The sequence below is a fragment of the Saccoglossus kowalevskii genome, unplaced genomic scaffold (genome assembly GCF_978046115.1).
Source record: "Saccoglossus kowalevskii unplaced genomic scaffold, keSacKowa6.1 SCAFFOLD_176, whole genome shotgun sequence".
Classification (NCBI taxonomy): Eukaryota; Metazoa; Hemichordata; class Enteropneusta; family Harrimaniidae; genus Saccoglossus; species Saccoglossus kowalevskii.
In genome coordinates, this window is record NW_028188673.1 from 62,708 (window position 1) to 82,191 (window position 19,484).

At 37.6% G+C, this 19,484-nt stretch overlaps 1 protein-coding gene and 1 long non-coding RNA gene across 2 annotated transcripts; one reads left to right on the forward strand and one right to left on the reverse strand.

The window, feature by feature from the left end:
• Nucleotides 1-1,427: 1,427 nt before the first annotated feature.
• Nucleotides 1,428-3,011, reverse strand: LOC146725399 (uncharacterized). Its single transcript, XM_085496350.1, has 3 exons — nucleotides 2,909-3,011; nucleotides 2,267-2,477; nucleotides 1,428-2,165 (listed from the first exon to the last, which is right to left on the reverse strand). The coding sequence occupies exons 1-3, from the start codon at nucleotides 2,981-2,983 to the stop codon at nucleotides 1,531-1,533; spliced, it is 921 nt and encodes a 306-aa protein (XP_085352476.1). The 5' UTR covers nucleotides 2,984-3,011; the 3' UTR covers nucleotides 1,428-1,530.
• A 7,035-nt stretch (nucleotides 3,012-10,046) lies between these two features.
• On the forward strand, nucleotides 10,047-13,973 carry LOC146725400 (uncharacterized). Its single transcript, XR_014928800.1, has 2 exons — nucleotides 10,047-11,448; nucleotides 13,729-13,973. It is a non-coding gene; the product is annotated as an uncharacterized LOC146725400 (long non-coding RNA).
• The last annotated feature ends 5,511 nt before the right edge of the window (nucleotides 13,974-19,484 follow it).

Below are 19,484 nucleotides of genomic sequence, written 5' to 3' on the forward strand. Positions count from 1 at the left end.
CTGCATTGCTTTTAAAACTACTGTCTTGTTAGCCAATACCATTGCTGACGTAGTGTACAAAACAAAAGTAACCCAACTGCGTCTTGGTCAGTCTGAGCTTGTTGTGACGTTCGTTTGTTTGTTAATGTCTTCTCGCAACTAGTCAATCATACTATTTAAGGTTTTTTTGTGTAAACATTTATTTGATCAAATTATCGTGAATAAAAGACTTGTATGTATTTAATTTGTTCATTTTCGTGATTTGTCGAAAGTTGACGAAGGGCGTATATGCATGCGAAATCGAGGCTCATTATCGTGCTAAGAAAAGCATACGCGCATGCGTATTGATTCAGCGACAATCGGCTACCCAAGCCGGAGGGAGATCGTAGTATGAAGATAAAACAACTCATTTAGATCTAAATTAATTAATCACGGTTTGCATTTTATCCGATGCATATTGGAATTTATAATGATCACTCCGATACCAGAATACCGGTGGCTATACAGTATAATTTAGTAATGTCCGCCCTCTCACACAGTGGGGGAGATTGTGCCCTGTACCAGTAAGTTCCAGGTTCCAGGGAAAGTTACAGAATACTACCAGAGTCAATAAAAAAATAGTTGTGGCCAAACAACACGGGCAGCTGACAATTTGTGTCCTGACTAAATGATTTCGTGCTGCTGGTTACATGAGAGTACCAAACATGACACTCACAATGTGATTTTAGGGCACGTTTTTGTTAAAATATGTAACATCTGCTCTACTAATCTGAAAGTGACGATTGATAGCTTGTTTTAATGGTATTCAACTAATATCCACGACAGTGCAAATTAAGGGATGGTCATGAATTTCGGTTTTCAATTCAGAATTGTCTCAAAGACAGGAAACAGATGTTGCTATGTCAAGAATTCGAAAAACGCTTGTCGTCTTTGTCAAGGACGGGTAGGCGTTAGATTGACTTAAAACATATGTGATATGTCATGTCCCATTGGGGGGTAAAATATATATTTTGACTTTGTATATAAATAATGTTGTCAATGAAATAATCAAGCAATGTTAGGGAGTTACAATTACAGAAATAGTTTGACAAATGCAACATGGAATACTTCAAATGGGTATGCTAATCATTATTACAAATTATCGTGATTCGTTGAAATGATATATGGGTCCTTCTTGACAGGGGTGAACGTAAGTGTGTTTACAAAGTATACCCGTGAAGAAACATATATAAAAAATAAGAAAACTTGTTCGTCTACATACATGTATTTATTTAAAATAGTGAGCACTTCTCGCAAATTACCAACCTCTACAATTATCATTTAGTTTTTGGTAAAAATACAACTAATTTGTCATATATATAAAACTTCTTATTGTGTTTCCTTCAAGTCACACAAGTCCCATATAGTGGTTGCAATGCCCATTGATCAGTAGACTGCGTTACCGGGTCTACTAAATATTAAAATTACTATTTGCAAAGATAAGATCAGAAAATTTCACGTACAATGTTATTAAAAATAACCACAAATACACACATTTGTATATGCAAATATTTACGATTCCGTGACTTTTGGCAAAGCCTGATACCATTCTTGTGCGCGTGGGGATAAATATTTTATCGCCAATTCATTCACGTCTTGAAACACCTTTCCAGGCAATGGTTTTAATTCTCTACTAAGAGTATGTAAATGACAATCTGTTATTCTTGTCATTTGCTTAATTTTCCTGAACGACACAACAATCGGAGTTTCTTTCGGATCAAGAGTCTTACGCACCCAGGCTGTTTCCGGATGAGAAAATGTTTTGACAGTACCATCAATTAATCGTTCACCAATTCCAAAATTAAAATAGTGAGCCTCGTCAAACGAAAATTTGATTCCGTTGACATCTTTGTACCTGTATGTAAACTCATTTTTTAAGTATGAAGAATAATCATAAATGTCATCAATTGTCAACAGTTTGGCTTTATAGTGGCCCGCAAATGACGACTGTTCTATCACATTTAACCAATCTGTAGGAAGCTCTATGACATCGTGTTTCCGTGAATTCTTTTCAATCAGCCCAAAGTGACGATCTGCAAAGCTGTATGAATGTCCCTCTAACAGCGTTTTATAATCTATTCGCTGGAAAGTTCCCTGGTCAATTAAACTCTGAAGATACCACATAAATTTATTGTTTAAACATTCACCTGCAAATGGCAAAAAAGAAAGTCAGGAAAGACAAACTTGTCACTCAATGCCCGAAATTATTGTCTAGCACAAATATACTATATATAAAAAAGATATTCACCTGGATGGTTATCCGAACTCAAAATAGCATGCCGTGAGGTTATATTCTGTTGCACGAGAAGGCTTTGGAATGCAGAGATGATTTCATTTGGACCTTTACCTCCGTTCATTTCATCCCAAAGAAAACAATGAAAAGTTCTTGTCTTAGCAACGTCCACTCCAAGACATCTCAGATGTAATTTACTGCGAAAGTGCCAGTCTTGAGTGGAGACCTAGTGGTTGAAATAAACAAATAGATCAGATAAGGCACTAGATATGATATATCGTCTATGAACGGTAATTCGAATCATCAATTTTGGTCAGCTGAGGAAAGCAGGGATCGATATGATATCAATAATTTATCGACTGTTTAAATATGGAAATTTACGTCCGATATTAGATCGATATTAGACAGGCTTGATGTTGGGTCTTAATCAGGATTTTTGGAATCGCGAGCTCCCTGATAAACATATGGTACTATAATCTATAATTATCAAATTATCCGATAATAAAAAAAAATAAGCAATATCCCACCTTCATGCTAGAATTATTTTATATGAAGTAATCTAAATCAAATTCTATGTGAAGTAATCTAGATAACAACATGAAAGTGTACGGCATTATAGAGAGCATGTAATTTAACATTAAAACTAATATGTCTTACCTTTGGACATGGAAGGCTTTTTGAGAAATCTAAGTGAAATACAGCAACGTCATTCGTTGAACAAAAATTATCCATCTTTAGTTCCGACAAGCAAGATGTCTGTTTCCAACTAACCACCACGCATTTATATTGCAGAGCAAGTGGTTCGTCTTCTGTAACATAGTGCCCTCCCTCGGCGGTTGAACACATGATGAGATCAAATTCAGTCCGCTACGAAAATACTTCGGGAATTTCCCAGTTTTGTGTGTCGGGTGGTTTCATTGCCAAAACTGTAAAATCGTAATTTATATTACCATAATGTGTTTCGGAAATTGACAAATGATCCTGTAGGGCCTTCTGGAAACGCCGTTTGTCCTCGGTCGTTCTTGCATATTTAATTTTTTTGGCCATCACATCACATCGCTGACAAGTATCTCGCCGAGGCCGTTTAAAATGGATATCAATGTTTTTTAAAACGTGTGTTCGAAAAGTTGAAAAGGAAACGTATCGTCTGTTATTATTTCGTTGTTTCTTCAGATAATCGCGATAGCAACTACTAATACTATTTGAAGCTGGCATATATTTTGTTTCAGTGTTTCCAATATTACAATAATGGGGGGATTCGAATGTATAACTTGCCATATGATTGTCGATGTCCATAACGCATTGTCTGTCAACAGATCTGTGGTGCAGTCCGTGTTTTCCGCGGCGGTCGGATTGAATTGTCGAAAGTGGTCTTCTTTTCCCCATAAGAGTTGCAATACGTTGCTTGCTGATTCCGAAGATTTTCAAAAATCCCAGACGGCAGATACGCTTTCTGTTCATTGTAACATCAATAATATGATAAGTGCGTGAATTGTATCGGCGTACCGTCCGTATATCCATTAGTTGTATTAAAATGAGATTCTGCTCATCATAGCATTTAAGGTCAAAATCACGGCGAATCATTCTGATATTTCGAACGCCTGTTTGGATTAAACAGTCATTGTTACACGAACAGGAGAGCGACATCCGGTCAACAAAAGGAAATGCTCTGTTTTTCCTCGCTGTAGTAGATTTTGCAAACTTTCTCGTGATAGTTACTTTTCGTTTATATAACCCTTTACGAGGTAGTCTTTGAACTGTTCTATGAGCCCATGGTTGTTCAAATGACCAGGTATTATAACAGAATCCTCCACGTACGGCCATCGTTCAATACATATGCGTACTAAGTGTAGCGTGGCACAAAGATTCACATTCCTTGACAGAGGAAGTTGACGTTGCATTTGTGTACGACCTTGTGAATATATTAAAGAAACAAATATGCAACCTGAGGTTCGCGGTTCCACAATCCCAGTTTAGCACTGGTGCATCATGGGAGACATAATTAAATGGGCTGTTCAACTCACAGATCAATTTATATAGTTGTTGATAATGACGATAACTTTTCCTCGACCTCGTGTAAGTTACAAAATTCTGATTCCAACAACGTAGTTTAGAATTATAGACCCTACAATAATACGAAACCAGTTTAATCTCGAAGTACTGTAGACTATATAGTACTAGTCAAAAGTTTAATGTAAACTATAATTTGCATGTGTATCGCTAACCACAGTTCCTCCACTGAGATGAACATCTCCTCGGCACTTATGCATAAATTAATAAATATTATCCAACAATTCAAGTATTAAATCACAAATAAAGAATGTGATTGTTTTGGGTGTGGTAACGCGATTTACCAGGGTTGAAACTTTCCGTCGTGGTATAATGAATATGAATTTTAAACTACACGTGCATTTTCATGAAACCGATATGATCACATAGAGACTTGTAACTTTAAATAAAATTTACCGACTTTACTTAAAAACACGCAATATTTGTAGACGTGACACAGAACAGAAGTGCTCCCAACGAGAATGATATGACGTCACCGCTGTCTCCCCACTGAAGAGCAACGCGCACTGTATGCGATTCACACCTTAGAACAACAGCGTTCCCCAACTGGCTGTTGGGTACTGTGCGCTAACTATGTCATCTGGCTACACCAAGCACGGGCTAAAATTTAAGCTAATCTCATATGTTTTCATATAGGCTAGTCCGAGTTGCGTCCATGTAAGGATGAAACAGTGTTTAGCACTGGCTAAGAGACGCCCAAACTCATTGTTCGTCGTGACTATGAGTACCAATCACAATCCTATCCTCATTCTCAGCGTGATTACCATATTGATAATTTTTCAAGTCACTATAACTATGCATATGATTATACAAGTCCATGCTACAATGACACTCGCTCTCATAAAGAATCAAATCTCAATCATTTTAACTATGATTTACGGGAGTTCGGACCAATTTCCCGTGTATTAATTTTACGATCTGTCACAGCGGCTTACAGTGATATATTTTGAGTTTGTTCTTTGTTTGATACATACCAATCAACGTGAACATTATACTAGTGTTTGGCAAAAGAAATAGAAAAAGAAAAAAACGTCTACATCTAAATGCTTGGTTCATGTTGAATCCGTAGGACTCGTACAGTTACGATCACACGGTAATCGCGGAACTTTCACACTCAGGCAATAACACAAGAATGCATTTAATAAACCCGTAACGAAACGTAACTTAAATCAATTTACATACAAAACATATGTTTGGCGGTATTAACAATTATCAGTATCGATCATCGGTTCCATATATTCGGACACATTCAATGACCTAATACGTGAATGCAATTTTGACCCTTTATCATATTCGATGCGTAATATCACAAGATTCTTTCGTTTAAATTATATTTCTAACGAAACAGTACCAGTTGCTGAATGCAAACCCTGTTCGGCATTTGTTTGAGCTGCTTTCGTTGACATTATCTAATATAGAAAGACAAATTCACGGTTGACGAAAATTCAGGGCGATGTGTTCGTGTAAAATATAGCGCCCGCACTCAGTGGGGGGGGGGGGAAATAACGCACACATACAAGTTTAATTATGATTACATCGCGTTCTACCTTATCTTCATTTTGGGTCTCGTGGAGACCACAGTCTATTGATCAGATCAAACATGACGGGCGGTGCCAGCAAGACGATCCACTCACGCAACTCTTACGGCTATTATTCTGGATTCGGCTTTCTAGTACAAGATGGAAAGGGTTAAAACACGCCCGAGTATGGCACAGGTGTGACACTTCTAAAGACGGATTTAGCATTCCACCATGCACAACGAAACTAATTTGATGGACAGTACGAACTGCTCCATTCGGAGTTATCCTACAAGTCCCGTACCCTCTGCTTGTAGAACCACTCCAAACCCAACACCCATACTTGCCACAAACTATTCGTTTTTCCAAAATTTTGAGTTTTAGAGCAGATTTTTCGTTGGCTGAGAGATCGCTGATTGAGGTTGCCATATCTATTGCGCTCATACGCGAGTGCCCTACAAGAGTTTCAGTCTTGTAGTAGTAGCGGTGACAGTATTATGCAAATGCATGGGATCGACGTCTCAAATACTAGTGAAATTGTAGCAATAAGAGAGACTGTCAATTATTCGATTTACGGAGATCGTATTACAAAAACATCGAAATACGAAAAATGACCACGCCCAAATATTTCATCACCACAGCAATAAGATAGCATTGCATTAGAAGGGAGGGGGCAATTTGAAATTAAAACTGGGCGATTTGCACGAAACACCTTGTATATTGTTTGTTTATGAAAGCTTCCCTATTGTTATGTATATTAGTAAACACCACGGTTACATTGTTATACAAACAGGTTAACCAGTGTAACTGTAAATGTTTATTAGTTTGCATATGAGAAATGAACGATGAGAACTATAGAGCACCTGATATTGAGTGGTATAATCGAATGGAAAATGTTACCCGAGATAGAATGTTTCCGATGGACAATTATGACCATAGGTGAAACCCGTATTTTTAGCATCAAAATAAGTTTGAAGGTTGCCCTCGTGTTTTATAACATTTTTCGTTTGAAAATTGTGGCATAGGTCTGCTTTCCAAATAAGAATTGCGTGCAAAATTGTTTACAAGACTCATTGAAGGATTTCAAATGTATAAGAAATGGAATAAGTTTCTAAACCAAACACTATTACCCGACCCTCCTGCGTTTCCCAATTTGATTGCATATGCCCTCCCAAGTATATCTACAGTTATATCTAGAGTGGACGTTCACAAATTAATTGAGGGGTGAAAGTTAGTGTTAGGATTAGTGGTGGGTGCAAAAGGTACTCTTTCCTGAGAAATTCCTTAAAATATATCACATATCTATATGTTTTCTCAAGAATCGTGATCAGTCATCATGACCATCGTATTGCTATTAACTGATAGAAACATTGTATTTCTAAGGATGCAATAAAGTTATTATTATTATTATTATTATAATGACCCACAATAATCTATATTACATACCACATAACACACCCTTTATTGCTTTAAGTATTGTTGGTTTTATCAATGTAACGCGATTCCATCTGTTCCCTTTGATATATAATGAATAACGTTAAAAACATTTCGTTGCATGGACGTATTTAGCCAAGCAAATAGAAAACAACGTCACAACCATATGTTGACGTGACCAATTATTTTGATAACAAATACAAGGTCATGATCGGTCAACCGTAGGACACTTTCGTGAACATCAACGTTAGGAGATGGACTTCATTTTCGTATAAAAGTGATTACTTGCAAATTTCTACAGGATGAGTGAACGAGTGTGTATTGATATTTGTTTTACTGATTTTCAAAATGCTCGTAAGTGCGTTATGCATTATTTGATCTTAATTTTTCCCGATCCTTATACGACGGCAACGATTGGTCACGGAGTTTTAAGTCCTAGTCGAACTCTTCTGATATGAAGCCCTCGCCGATGTATATTACAGAAAATCTCTCGTAGTCTTACTTCATCCTATGCACGGAGTAGCTGGTGTTCAATTTGATCAAGTCTAAAAGTAGCCCAGGTCCAGTTGACTCACTGTTAGACTGATAACTTTGTCTGGGTAATATTATAATGGAAGCTAACTTTAGCAAATCGGAATTGTCACCACACACTCGACTCGACAAATTATAGTGATTCTTTTTTCATAAATTTGTTTTTTGGAGAAATTAAATAATGCATTTTTTTTATCATTGCGTACCAAGGAATTGTTCTAAAAGAAGTGATTTTTATGACAAGTTTCTCAAAATACATTACTGTAACACACACAAGAATGTTATTTCAAGGTGCCATCTTAAAAATTATGTGTAGGCTCTACTATAACGCTTCGAGTTCGAGCCGAATTCAAAGTTCCACTACCAGCGGGGAAGTGAGCGGCAGTCGCGCCCCCCAAAAATGCGCGACCACTTGCGCCTACTGACTACCGAGCATGTTGCAGCACATATACATATATATATAATCTTTAATTCGGTTCGGACCTCGTTACTATCATAACGGGTTATTATTCATTTTATAAAAGCTAATTTTCTGCGCACTGTTGTGTGTGTGTTTGCAAATATGTTGATTTGAAAAAAAAATATTTGATCATTTACTAGTAAACTAACGGTCCTGTGGAGTGGCTAAATTGAAAAGTAATTACGTGCTGGTGCACGGACGCGACAACTTTTGTCTCTTGTCGTACACACGTGTAGATGTTGTGCTAAAAATAGGTCATCATCTAGGTGACGCAGACCAAAATAGAAATTTGCAACAGTGTTTAAATTGCGTTGAGAACGAACGCGAATGTATTAGACCATTTCAGAAATTATATGCCGTGGTTTCTGAAACCCAAGGTCATTCAATTATGTGTGTCGTTCTGAATGTAATCACGTGTGAAAGGTATACAACCATTATCCTTTCTAGAGTGGGTGACAAATTGAAGGCAAAATTATGTTTTTAATTGAATTTGCATTTATATATTTATTATGCGAAGAAAATAAAATGAACATATATACACATGAATAGTAGTAACATTACATTTTATTTTATTTATTTATTGAATACTCGTGTATATTTATCACCCACATTCTGATTTTTACGCAAATCGTTCCACCCAGTCAAATTCATGACAAGTGAGTCTTATTATTTCAAGATGGCTAGCAAAGGCAACGTACGCAAACTCATCAACGGAGTAAAAATAGGAATCAAGTGCCCATTTCTGAGCTTATTTGTAGAGGAGTATTTGTGCTTCACACGAGAACCTGGTGACATCATTACATCAAAGGAGCTGTTTTTTCATTATGAAAATTTTATATCATTAATGACAAAAAATGATCGCCAGACACAGTCAATGATTAGTGAGACTCGTTTTCATAAGGTACGTGCTTTTGTGTGGCCGGGTGATCGATGATTGAATTTGTCATATCACCACAAATTAAGGAAATACAGACGAGAAATATTTCACAATGACAAGTTTCTTTCTTTTTTTCATTGTGTTTGGATTTGTTACATAAATATTGTAAACGTTATACAAATTCAGAAAACTATACATTGCTTACATCGGTTATACATGTGCAGGGAATATTGTGAAACGCTAGTGTAATTCGGGATCAGTCTTATATATTATTTGTGTTTTGTAAAGAAACTACACACCAGATTAAAAGTACGACAATTGATTAAAACTAGTCAGCTATAAAGAAATAAAATACATGCGTTGACATAACTACTAATGGAAAGATTACACAATAAAAAAATGGGCAAGGGGTCACCCTTCATAACTTCCACTGGTGTTTAAATTTTATAATTATATCATAAATTGTATCTCATTTGACATGTGGTATTTTACAGCAAATCAAGGTTACACTTGTCCATAATGGCATATCGCCAGTCACCTCGGGTGGTAAGCGAGGTTATCGCGGGTTGAATATGCGGCAACATCGGCTAAGAAGGGAACAATCCTCGATGTCTATTAAAGAAAAAACAGAACACTTTTTGAAACGAAAAAAATGGGATGAATATATACAGGTACAATGCGGAACGTAATTACAAAAAAATAAGCAGAGTTATTAAGCAAAATATATTAAACGTGGAGATCCACATCTGTGGAAAGTTCACACCTTTATATTTAAATTTGACGAGTTCTCTCCTGATAATGAGGGAATATCTCAATCTAGAATAAAAGTCTTAGTATTTGTAATGGTTTAATATTTTGTACATCCATAGTATAATGATTTAACATCTCACTATAATGAGATTATATATATTGTTATGGGGTGCATGTTGCTATACTGAAATATAATTACTATGTCACATGTAGCTCATTTTAATCAATGCATAATCGTTTGCAATTTCAAAATATGTTTGCATAGCATAATTGACGAATCCTTCCTTGCTCTGTATATTCCTGAACGAGTTTGTCCCGAAATTATTTAGCATTTCTTTTCACCCATGTTTTCATTAAAATGAGTTACACTTTCATAACAAAATACTCTGTTTATTATAGGAGTTTCTATCTCGAATTCGAAATAGGAAATAAATGAGTAAATTAAACATGTTTTACGAATCAAATGCTATTATACATGAGTGTTATCTCATGGAAAACTGACAACGAGTTAATAATAAGAATACATTATTTGTGTTAGAATATAGAGAGCTGCTAAGTTGTTCGAGTTACGGACATCGAAGTACGAACATCGAATTACAAAAAAAGTTACATTTTGGAAACCACACCCACTTTTGTGAGACCTCGTCCAAACTGTAACTCGATTAACTAGTCAACAGAATTCCGAGTTACAGGTAAAATACATTTTTAGTTGTTGAAGGTCCACATTTAGTAACTTGAACTTTAAGTAACAGTTAACCAAACATCGAGTTACAGGCAGCATGATTTTTTTTAACGTTCAACTATTAAGTATGTTGCCCATAACGCGAAGTTTTGTTACTAGTAACTGTTGATTGGCCATAGTTACAATTTGGGTGTGGTTTCGCAAAAGGGGCGTGATTTATAAAATATGGGCGTGGTAATATTTGTAACTCAATGTTTTCGTAACTCGATGCTCGTAACTCTAACAGTTCAGTATATAGAATAGATATTTTGTTGTTTAATGTATTATGACGATAAGATTTGGTACATGATCTTCCCAGGGGATCACTGGTAAAACTCACGGAAAAGCGAGGCACCCAAGTGTTCTAGAAATTATGCTTCATAACAGGGTCCCTTTTCGACATTCTCAGAAATCAAAAAGAATGATATCGTTGCTAGCTTTATATATTGTGTAATATGCGGCAATGATAGTTTAATTTAACAATTATTTGTAACTAGTATAGTGTACATGTAATAAAAGAGTGTTTTTATATCGAAAATATATTTCGAGGGCCGATTTTTGAATTTGATTTTTACTAAAAGACCCCCAGAATAGTCTAGTGAAATCAAAACAAAAAACAATATTTGTTTACATTGAAATTAAGGTTGAAGTCGTTAACAGAGATTTTAGAGAAGCGGGAAAGTGCGCCTTTGCAAAACAAGATATAAAAGCAAATGAGATAATTGGGGTGTACGACGGAGAAATAATTGACAGAGCAGAGGCTGAACAACTAGAACGACAGTATGCGGTAACAGGTGAACGTTGTGGCATGTATCACCTGGAATATTCCGGCATGGTGTGAGTATATAATCAGCCACAATATTTGCCATAATATTTTCTTAGTGTTAGTAGTTATATGTAACACTACTTTCATACAATTTAATGTAAAACTAATGAAATGAATTATGCACTTGCTGTCACACACTCGCTCTTATCAACTAGCTCGCTCACACACACACACACACACACGCACAATGGCAATTCACCCATTCTCACGCACTCGCTTACCCTCTCCCACCCCAATTCATTGAACTCAAACACTCCACCCACTGACACACACAAACTCGCACACAAACTCACTCACCCACCCATTTGATCATCCTCCAACAAACTCACTCACAACTAAATCTAATTCACCCACAACTCTTACATTATCAAGCCACCCTTTCATTAGGTCAACCGCAATTCACTCATTACTCTCAACTGATTGACTAAATGAGTGACTCATTGTTTAATAAATTCCTTTCTACTCACCCACTTAACAACGAAATAATTCAGTAACAATCAGACATATATTATTAACTCACCAACCAAATGACTTGCTGAGTGAAACATTGATTTCTCTCTGACTTGCCCACATTTCATTAACCCATTTTAACTCGCACACGCTATAACTTAACTGTCCCACCTTACCACTAGCTCACTGATTTGTCAACCCAAAGATAGCTTCATTCGCTCACTTAATCAACACTAAATCTAGTTAATTCACTCAGTCATATGTACATTATATCAACTTACTCATTACACACTTGCCAACTCAAGCACCCATTCGCTCACCAACAGATTGACTCACTGTTGTATATATAAACACATCCATCCAACCAACCACCCACCCATCCATTCACTGTCATACTCAAATGACGCATCAATTAACCCTTTCACTCACTCACACACACATCTTCACTCACTCACCCTCACCCACTCAGCTTTACTCCCTCAGCCTCACCTTCACTCACTTTCTCACCTTCACTCATCTTCATTCACTCACTCACTCACTCACTCACCTTCATTCACTCACTCTCACCCACTCACCTTCATGCTCACCTTCATTCACCCACCCTCACCTTCATTCACCCATCCTCAGCCTCACCTTCACTCACTCACCTCACCCACTCACTCACTCACCCTTACCTTCACTAACTTACCTTTACCTTCACTCACTCACTCCTTCACCCACTCACCCTCATCTTCATTTACTCACTCGCCCTCATCTTCAATCACTCGCCTTCTCAAACTCACTCTCACCTTCACTCACTCACTCGCTCACCTTCGCTCACTCACTCACCTTCATTCACTCACCCTTACCTTCACTCCCCCTTATCTTCACTCACTCTCATCCACACCTCCATTCACTCACCCTCGTCTTCACTCACTCACCTTCTCTAACTCACTCCCATCTTCAGCCACTCACTCACCTTCACTCACTCGTCTTTACTCCCACTCACTCACCCTCAGCTTTACTTACTCACTCACCCTCAGTCTCATCTTCACTCACCCTCATTCACTCACTCACTCACCTTCAGTCACACACTTTCACTCACTCACTCACCCACCCTCACCCTTACCTTCACTCACACACTCACCCTCAGCTTCACTTCCATCAGCCTCACCTTCACTCACTCACCCACCTTCACTCACACACCTTCACTCACTCGCTCACCTTCACTCACCCTCTCCTTCACTCACACACCTTCACTCACTCGTTCACCTTCACTCAATCACTCTCACTCACCCTTCACTCACTCGCCTTCTCTAACTCACTCTCTCCTTGAATCACCCACCCTCATCTTCACTCACTCGTCTTCTCTAACTCACTCTCACCTTCAATCACTCACCCTCACCTTCAATCACTCACCCTCATCCACACACCTTCACTCACTCACCCTCACCTTTTCTCACTCGCCCTCATCTTCACTCCCTCACTCACTCACCCACCCTCACCTTCATTCACTCACACTCACTCACCCTCACCCACCCTCACCCACCCTCACCTTCATTCACTCACCCTCATCTTCACTCACTGCCCTCATCTTCACTCACTCACCCACCCTCACCTTCAATCACTCACCCTCATCCACACACCGTCACTCACTCACCCACCATCACCTTCATTCACTCACTCACTCACCCTCACCCACCCTCACCTTCATTCACTTACCCTCACTCGCCCTCATCTTCACTCACTTGCCCTCATCTTCACTCACTTGTCCTCATCTTCACTCACTCACCCACCCTCACCTTCATTCACTCACTCACTCACTCTCTCATGTTAATATCATCATGGCCATATATTTTCAGAATAAATCCACACAGTGAAAAGAAGATGTGGGAAACAAGTGGAATTACCTTTTTCCTGAACCATTCCAAAAAGCATTCCAACATTGTCACAAAACAACTGAAGATTAATGACAGGCCGTGTGTGGTTATGATTTCCAAATATTACATACCAGAAGGGGCAGAATTGTTATATAATTATGGTGATGAGAAAGCACCATTTTTTGCAAATTCACAAACTTTTCCAAATTAAAGTAATTTATGATCTATGTTCGAGTTGAGTTGTGTTGTGTTGTGTTGTGAACATGTAAAATAACAATAAAATTCAATATTTCCTTGACAAGAAATTAAAACACAGTGAACATGCTAAAAACATCAAAACATTAAAATTAAATGTCAGTTAAATTAAATAGTTTTACAGCATTCAAAAGTCAGGAAATACACAATTGAATATATGAAGTTTCACACGCAAGTGCCACATGACAGACTAATTGCTGAACATTTTCAAAATCGCTAAATAAATGAAATTTATGGTATATGCAAAATAAGGTTTATGTAAACGTAATGAAACTAATTTTCTTTTAAATTTACAACTATTCCCCATCCCAGTAATGAACTACTAGTAAATACCTTATTATTTTGACACAGATCAATGTATTTAAAACACCTTCATCTCTTTTTTTAACTTGCAGGTCATTACTACAGTAATTCATATGACAGGGGTTCCAGAGAAATAATTACATTCAAATGTGGGAAAATATTAGTTAATTAATAAACACAAATTATTTGTTTCATTATTTTAACAAACTAAAAATGAATGGTGCATAGTACTACTGTAGAACATATTATTCAAGCTGTTAATTGAATAATTTAACACAAAAAGGTGCCAATTGGGCAAAAGCAATGTACATATCACCAGTGGTATGTTGGTATCCATTGTCAGGTATATTTACTAATCTATTAACAATCAATTGACAAGTTTCAAACAAAACTATTTTTTTAATTAACAATGTTGATTCATTTTAGTTTCAATAAACATTTTCAAATTATTGAAAAAACACTTCCCAAGATAGAATTTAAACACAGCTTTACATTTCAACTTATAATAAACATAGTCATGCACAGAGCATACAATTTCTAAGCACATGTCCTTGTAAGTGTATATGATCCACTGTTGACGCAATTCTTGTATTTTATTCATCAGCCAATGACGTCCTGGTTTGTGTCCTGATTAATTATAGAGTAATAATACATCATATTGGATACTGGCACTATAAAAATGGACACCCTAAAGTACATTCCAGGGTTCTTGCGTTCCTGCGTTTTGCAAAAGAAAAACAATATATCAAGTACAATTAGATTCATTTAGCTTTAGTCAGATATGAATTTTAAATATAAAACAAAAGTCAATGAAAATATAACATTGTTGCAAACACAATTAAAGTAGGAATTTGGAAGGTAAGTCATGCAATGATCAAATAAGATTGAGACAGTTGGGGATTTCCAAATTACAAGGCCCCCATGAATTCAGACCCATTTTAACACGTAGCCAGGGTAGTGAAATTAAACGGTACCCACCGAAAAATACACAGCGTCAGAACCCTGACCAACACATTGAATTAAAGTCCAAGATTGGTCGGTTATGTACGTACTTATCCAGAGTGACTTCAGACCCATTTTAACACGTAGCCAGGGTAATGAAATTAAACGGTACCCACCGAAAAATACACAGAGTCAGAACCCTGACCAACACATTGAATTAAAGTCCAAGATTGGTCGGTTATGTACGTACTTATCCAGAGTGACTTCAGACCCATTTTAACACGTAGCCAGGGTAATGAAATTAAACGGTACCCACCGAAAAATACACAGGGTCAGAACCCTGACCAACACATTGAATTAAAGTCCAAGATTGGTCGGTTATGTACGTACTTATCCAGAGTGACTTCAGACCCATTTTAACACGTAGCCAGGGTAATGAAATTAAACGGTACCCACCGAAAAATACACAGGGTCAGAACCCTGACCAACACATTGAATTAAAGTCCAAGATTGGTTGGTTACGTACGTACTTATCCAGAGTGACTTCAGACCCATTTTAACACGTAGCCAGGGTAATGAAATTAAACGGTACCCACCGAAAAATACACAGGGTCAAAACCCTGACCAACACATTGAAATAAAGTCTAAGATTGGTCGGTTATGTACGTACTTATCCAAAATGAATTCATAACCATTTTAACACGTAGCCAGGGTAATGAAATTAAACGGTACCCACCGAAAAATACACAGGGTCAGAACCCTGACCAACACATTGAATTAAAGTCCAAGATTGGTCGGTTATGTACGTACTTATCCAGAGTGACTTCAGACCCATTTTAACACGTAGCCAGGGTAATGAAATTAAACGGTACCCACCGAAAAATACACAGGGTCAGAACCCTGACCAACATATTGAAATAAAGTCCAAGATTGGTCGGTTATGTACGTACTTATCCAGAGTGACTTCAGACCCATTTTAACACGTAGCCAGGGTAATGAAATTAAACGGTACCCACCGAAAAATACACAGGGTCAGAACCCTGACCAACACATTGAATTAAAGTCCAAGATTGGTCGGTTATGTACGTACTTATCCAGAGTGACTTCAGACCCATTTTAACACGTAGCCAGGGTAATGAAATTAAACGGTACCCACCGAAAAATACACAGGGTCAAAACCCTGACCAACACATTGAAATAAAGTCTAAGATTGGTCGGTTATGTACGTACTTATCCAAAATGAATTCATAACCATTTTAACACGTAGCCAGGGTAGTGAAATTAAACGGTACCCACCGAAAAATACACAGGGTCAGAACCCTGACCAACACATTGAATTAAAGTCCAAGATTGGTCGGTTACGTACGTACTTATCCAGAGTGACTTCAGACCCATTTTAACACGTAGCCAGGGTAATGAAATTAAACGGTACCCACCGAAAAATACACAGGGTCAGAACCCTGACCAACACATTGAAATAAAGTCCAAGATTGGTCGGTTATGTACGTACTTATCCAAAATGAATTCATACCCATTTTAACACGTAGCCAGGGTGGTGAAATTAAACGGTACCCACCGAAAAATACACAGGGTCAGAACCCTGACCAACACATTGAAATAAAGTCCAAGATTGGTCGGTTATGTACGTACTTATCCAAAATGAATTCATAACCATTTTAACACGTAGCCAGGGTAATGAAATTAAACGGTACCCACCGAAAAATACACAGGGTCTGAACCCTGACCAACATATTGAAATAAAGTCCAAGATTGGTCGGTTATGTACGTACTTATCCAAAATGAATTCATAACCATTTTAACACGTAGCCAGGGTAGTGAAATTAAACGGTACCCACCGAAAAATACACAGGGTCAGAACCCTGACCAACACATTGAATTAAAGTCCAAGATTGGTCGGTTACGTACGTACTTATCCAGAGTGACTTCAGACCCATTTTAACACGTAGCCAGGGTAATGAAATTAAACGGTACCCACCGAAAAATACACAGGGTCAGAACCCTGACCAACACATTGAAATAAAGTCCAAGATTGGTCGGTTATGTACGTACTTATCCAAAATGAATTCATACCCATTTTAACACGTAGCCAGGGTGGTGAAATTAAACGGTACCCACCGAAAAATACACAGGGTCAGAACCCTGACCAACACATTGAAATAAAGTCCAAGATTGGTCGGTTATGTACGTACTTATCCAAAATGAATTCATACCCATTTTAACAAGTAGCCAGGGTGGTGAAATTAAACGGTACCCACCGAAAAATACACAGGGTCAGAACCCTGACCAACACATTGAAATAAAGTCCAAGATTGGTCGGTTATGTACGTACTTATCCAAAATGAATTCATAACCATTTTAACACGTAGCCAGGGTAATGAAATTAAACGGTACCCACCGAAAAATACACAGGGTCAGAACCCTGACCAACATATTGAAATAAAGTCCAAGATTGGTCGGTTATGTACGTACTTATCCAAAATGAATTCATAACCATTTTAACACGTAGCCAGGGTAATGAAATTAAACGGTACCCACCGAAAAATACACAGGGTCTGAACCCTGACCAACATATTGAAATAAAGTCCAAGATTGGTCGGTTATGTACGTACTTATCCAGAGTGAATTCATAACCATTTTAACACGTAGCCAGGGTAATGAAATTAAACGGTACCCACCGAAAAATACACAGGGTCAGAACCCTGACCAACATATTGAAATAAAGTCCAAGATTGGTCGGTTATGTACGTACTTATCCAAAATGAATTCATAACCATTTTAACACGTAGCCAGGGTAATGAAATTAAACGGTACCCACCGAAAAATACACAGGGTCAGAACCCTGACCAACACATTGAAATAAAGTCCAAGATTGGTCGGTTATGTACGTACTTATCCAAAATGAATTCATAACCATTTTAACACGTAGCCAGGGTAATGAAATTAAACGGTACCCACCGAAAAATACACAGGGTCAGAACCCTGACCAACATATTGAAATAAAGTCCAAGATTGGTCGGTTATGTACGTACTTATCCAAAATGAATTCATAACCATTTTAACACGTAGCCAGGGTAATGAAATTAAACGGTACCCACCGAAAAATACACAGGGTCAGAACCCTGACCAACACATTGAAATATAAAGTCCAAGATTGGTCGGTTATGTACGTACTTATCCAAAATGAATTCATAACCATTTTAACACGTAGCCAGGGTAATGAAATTAAACGGTACCCACCGAAAAATACACAGGGTCAGAACCCTGACCAACATATTGAAATAAAGTCCAAGATTGGTCGGTTATGTACGTACTTATCCAGAGTGAATTCATAACCATTTTAACACGTAGCCAGGGTAATGAAATTAAACGGTACCCACCGAAAAATACACAGGGTCAGAACCCTGACCAACATATTGAAATAAAGTCCAAGATTGGTCGGTTATGTACGTACTTATCCAGAGTGAATTCATAACCATTTTAACACGTAGCCAGGGTAATGAAATTAAACGGTACCCACCGAAAAATACACAGGGTCAGAACCCTGACCAACATATTGAAATAAAGTCCAAGATTGGTCGGTTATGTACGTAACTTATCCAAAATGAATTCATAACCATTTTAACACGTAGCCAGGGTAATGAAATTAAACGGTACCCACCGAAAAATACACAGGGTCTGAACCCTGACCAACATATTGAAATAAAGTCCAAGATTGGTCGGTTATGTACGTACTTATCCAGAGTGAATTCATAACCATTTTAACACGTAGCCAGGGTAATGAAATTAAACGGTACCCACCGAAAAATACACAGGGTCAGAACCCTGACCAACATATTGAAATAAAGTCCAAGATTGGTCGGTTATGTACGTACTTATCCAAAATGAATTCATAACCATTTTAACACGTAGCCAGGGTAATGAAATTAAACGGTACCCACCGAAAAATACACAGGGTCAGAACCCTGACCAACACATTGAAATAAAGTCCAAGATTGGTCGGTTATGTACGTACTTATCCAAAATGAATTCATAACCATTTTAACACGTAGCCAGGGTAATGAAATTAAACGGTACCCACCGAAAAATACACAGGGTCAGAACCCTGACCAACATATTGAAATAAAGTCCAAGATTGGTCGGTTATGTACGTACTTATCCAAAATGAATTCATAACCATTTTAACACGTAGCCAGGGTAATGAAATTAAACGGTACCCA

Excerpts from the sequence above, each read along its gene's own strand:
- LOC146725399 (XM_085496350.1), bottom strand. The coding sequence starts at position 2,983 with ATGGATAATTTTTGTTCAACGAATGACGTTGCTGTATTTCACTTAGAT. Across the intron at positions 2,478-2,908 it reads AAAGCCTTCCATGTCCAAAG|GTCTCCACTCAAGACTGGCA; the intron begins GTAAGACATATT and ends TTCAACCACTAG. Across the intron at positions 2,166-2,266 it reads GAGTTCGGATAACCATCCAG|GTGAATGTTTAAACAATAAA; the intron begins GTGAATATCTTT and ends TGCCATTTGCAG.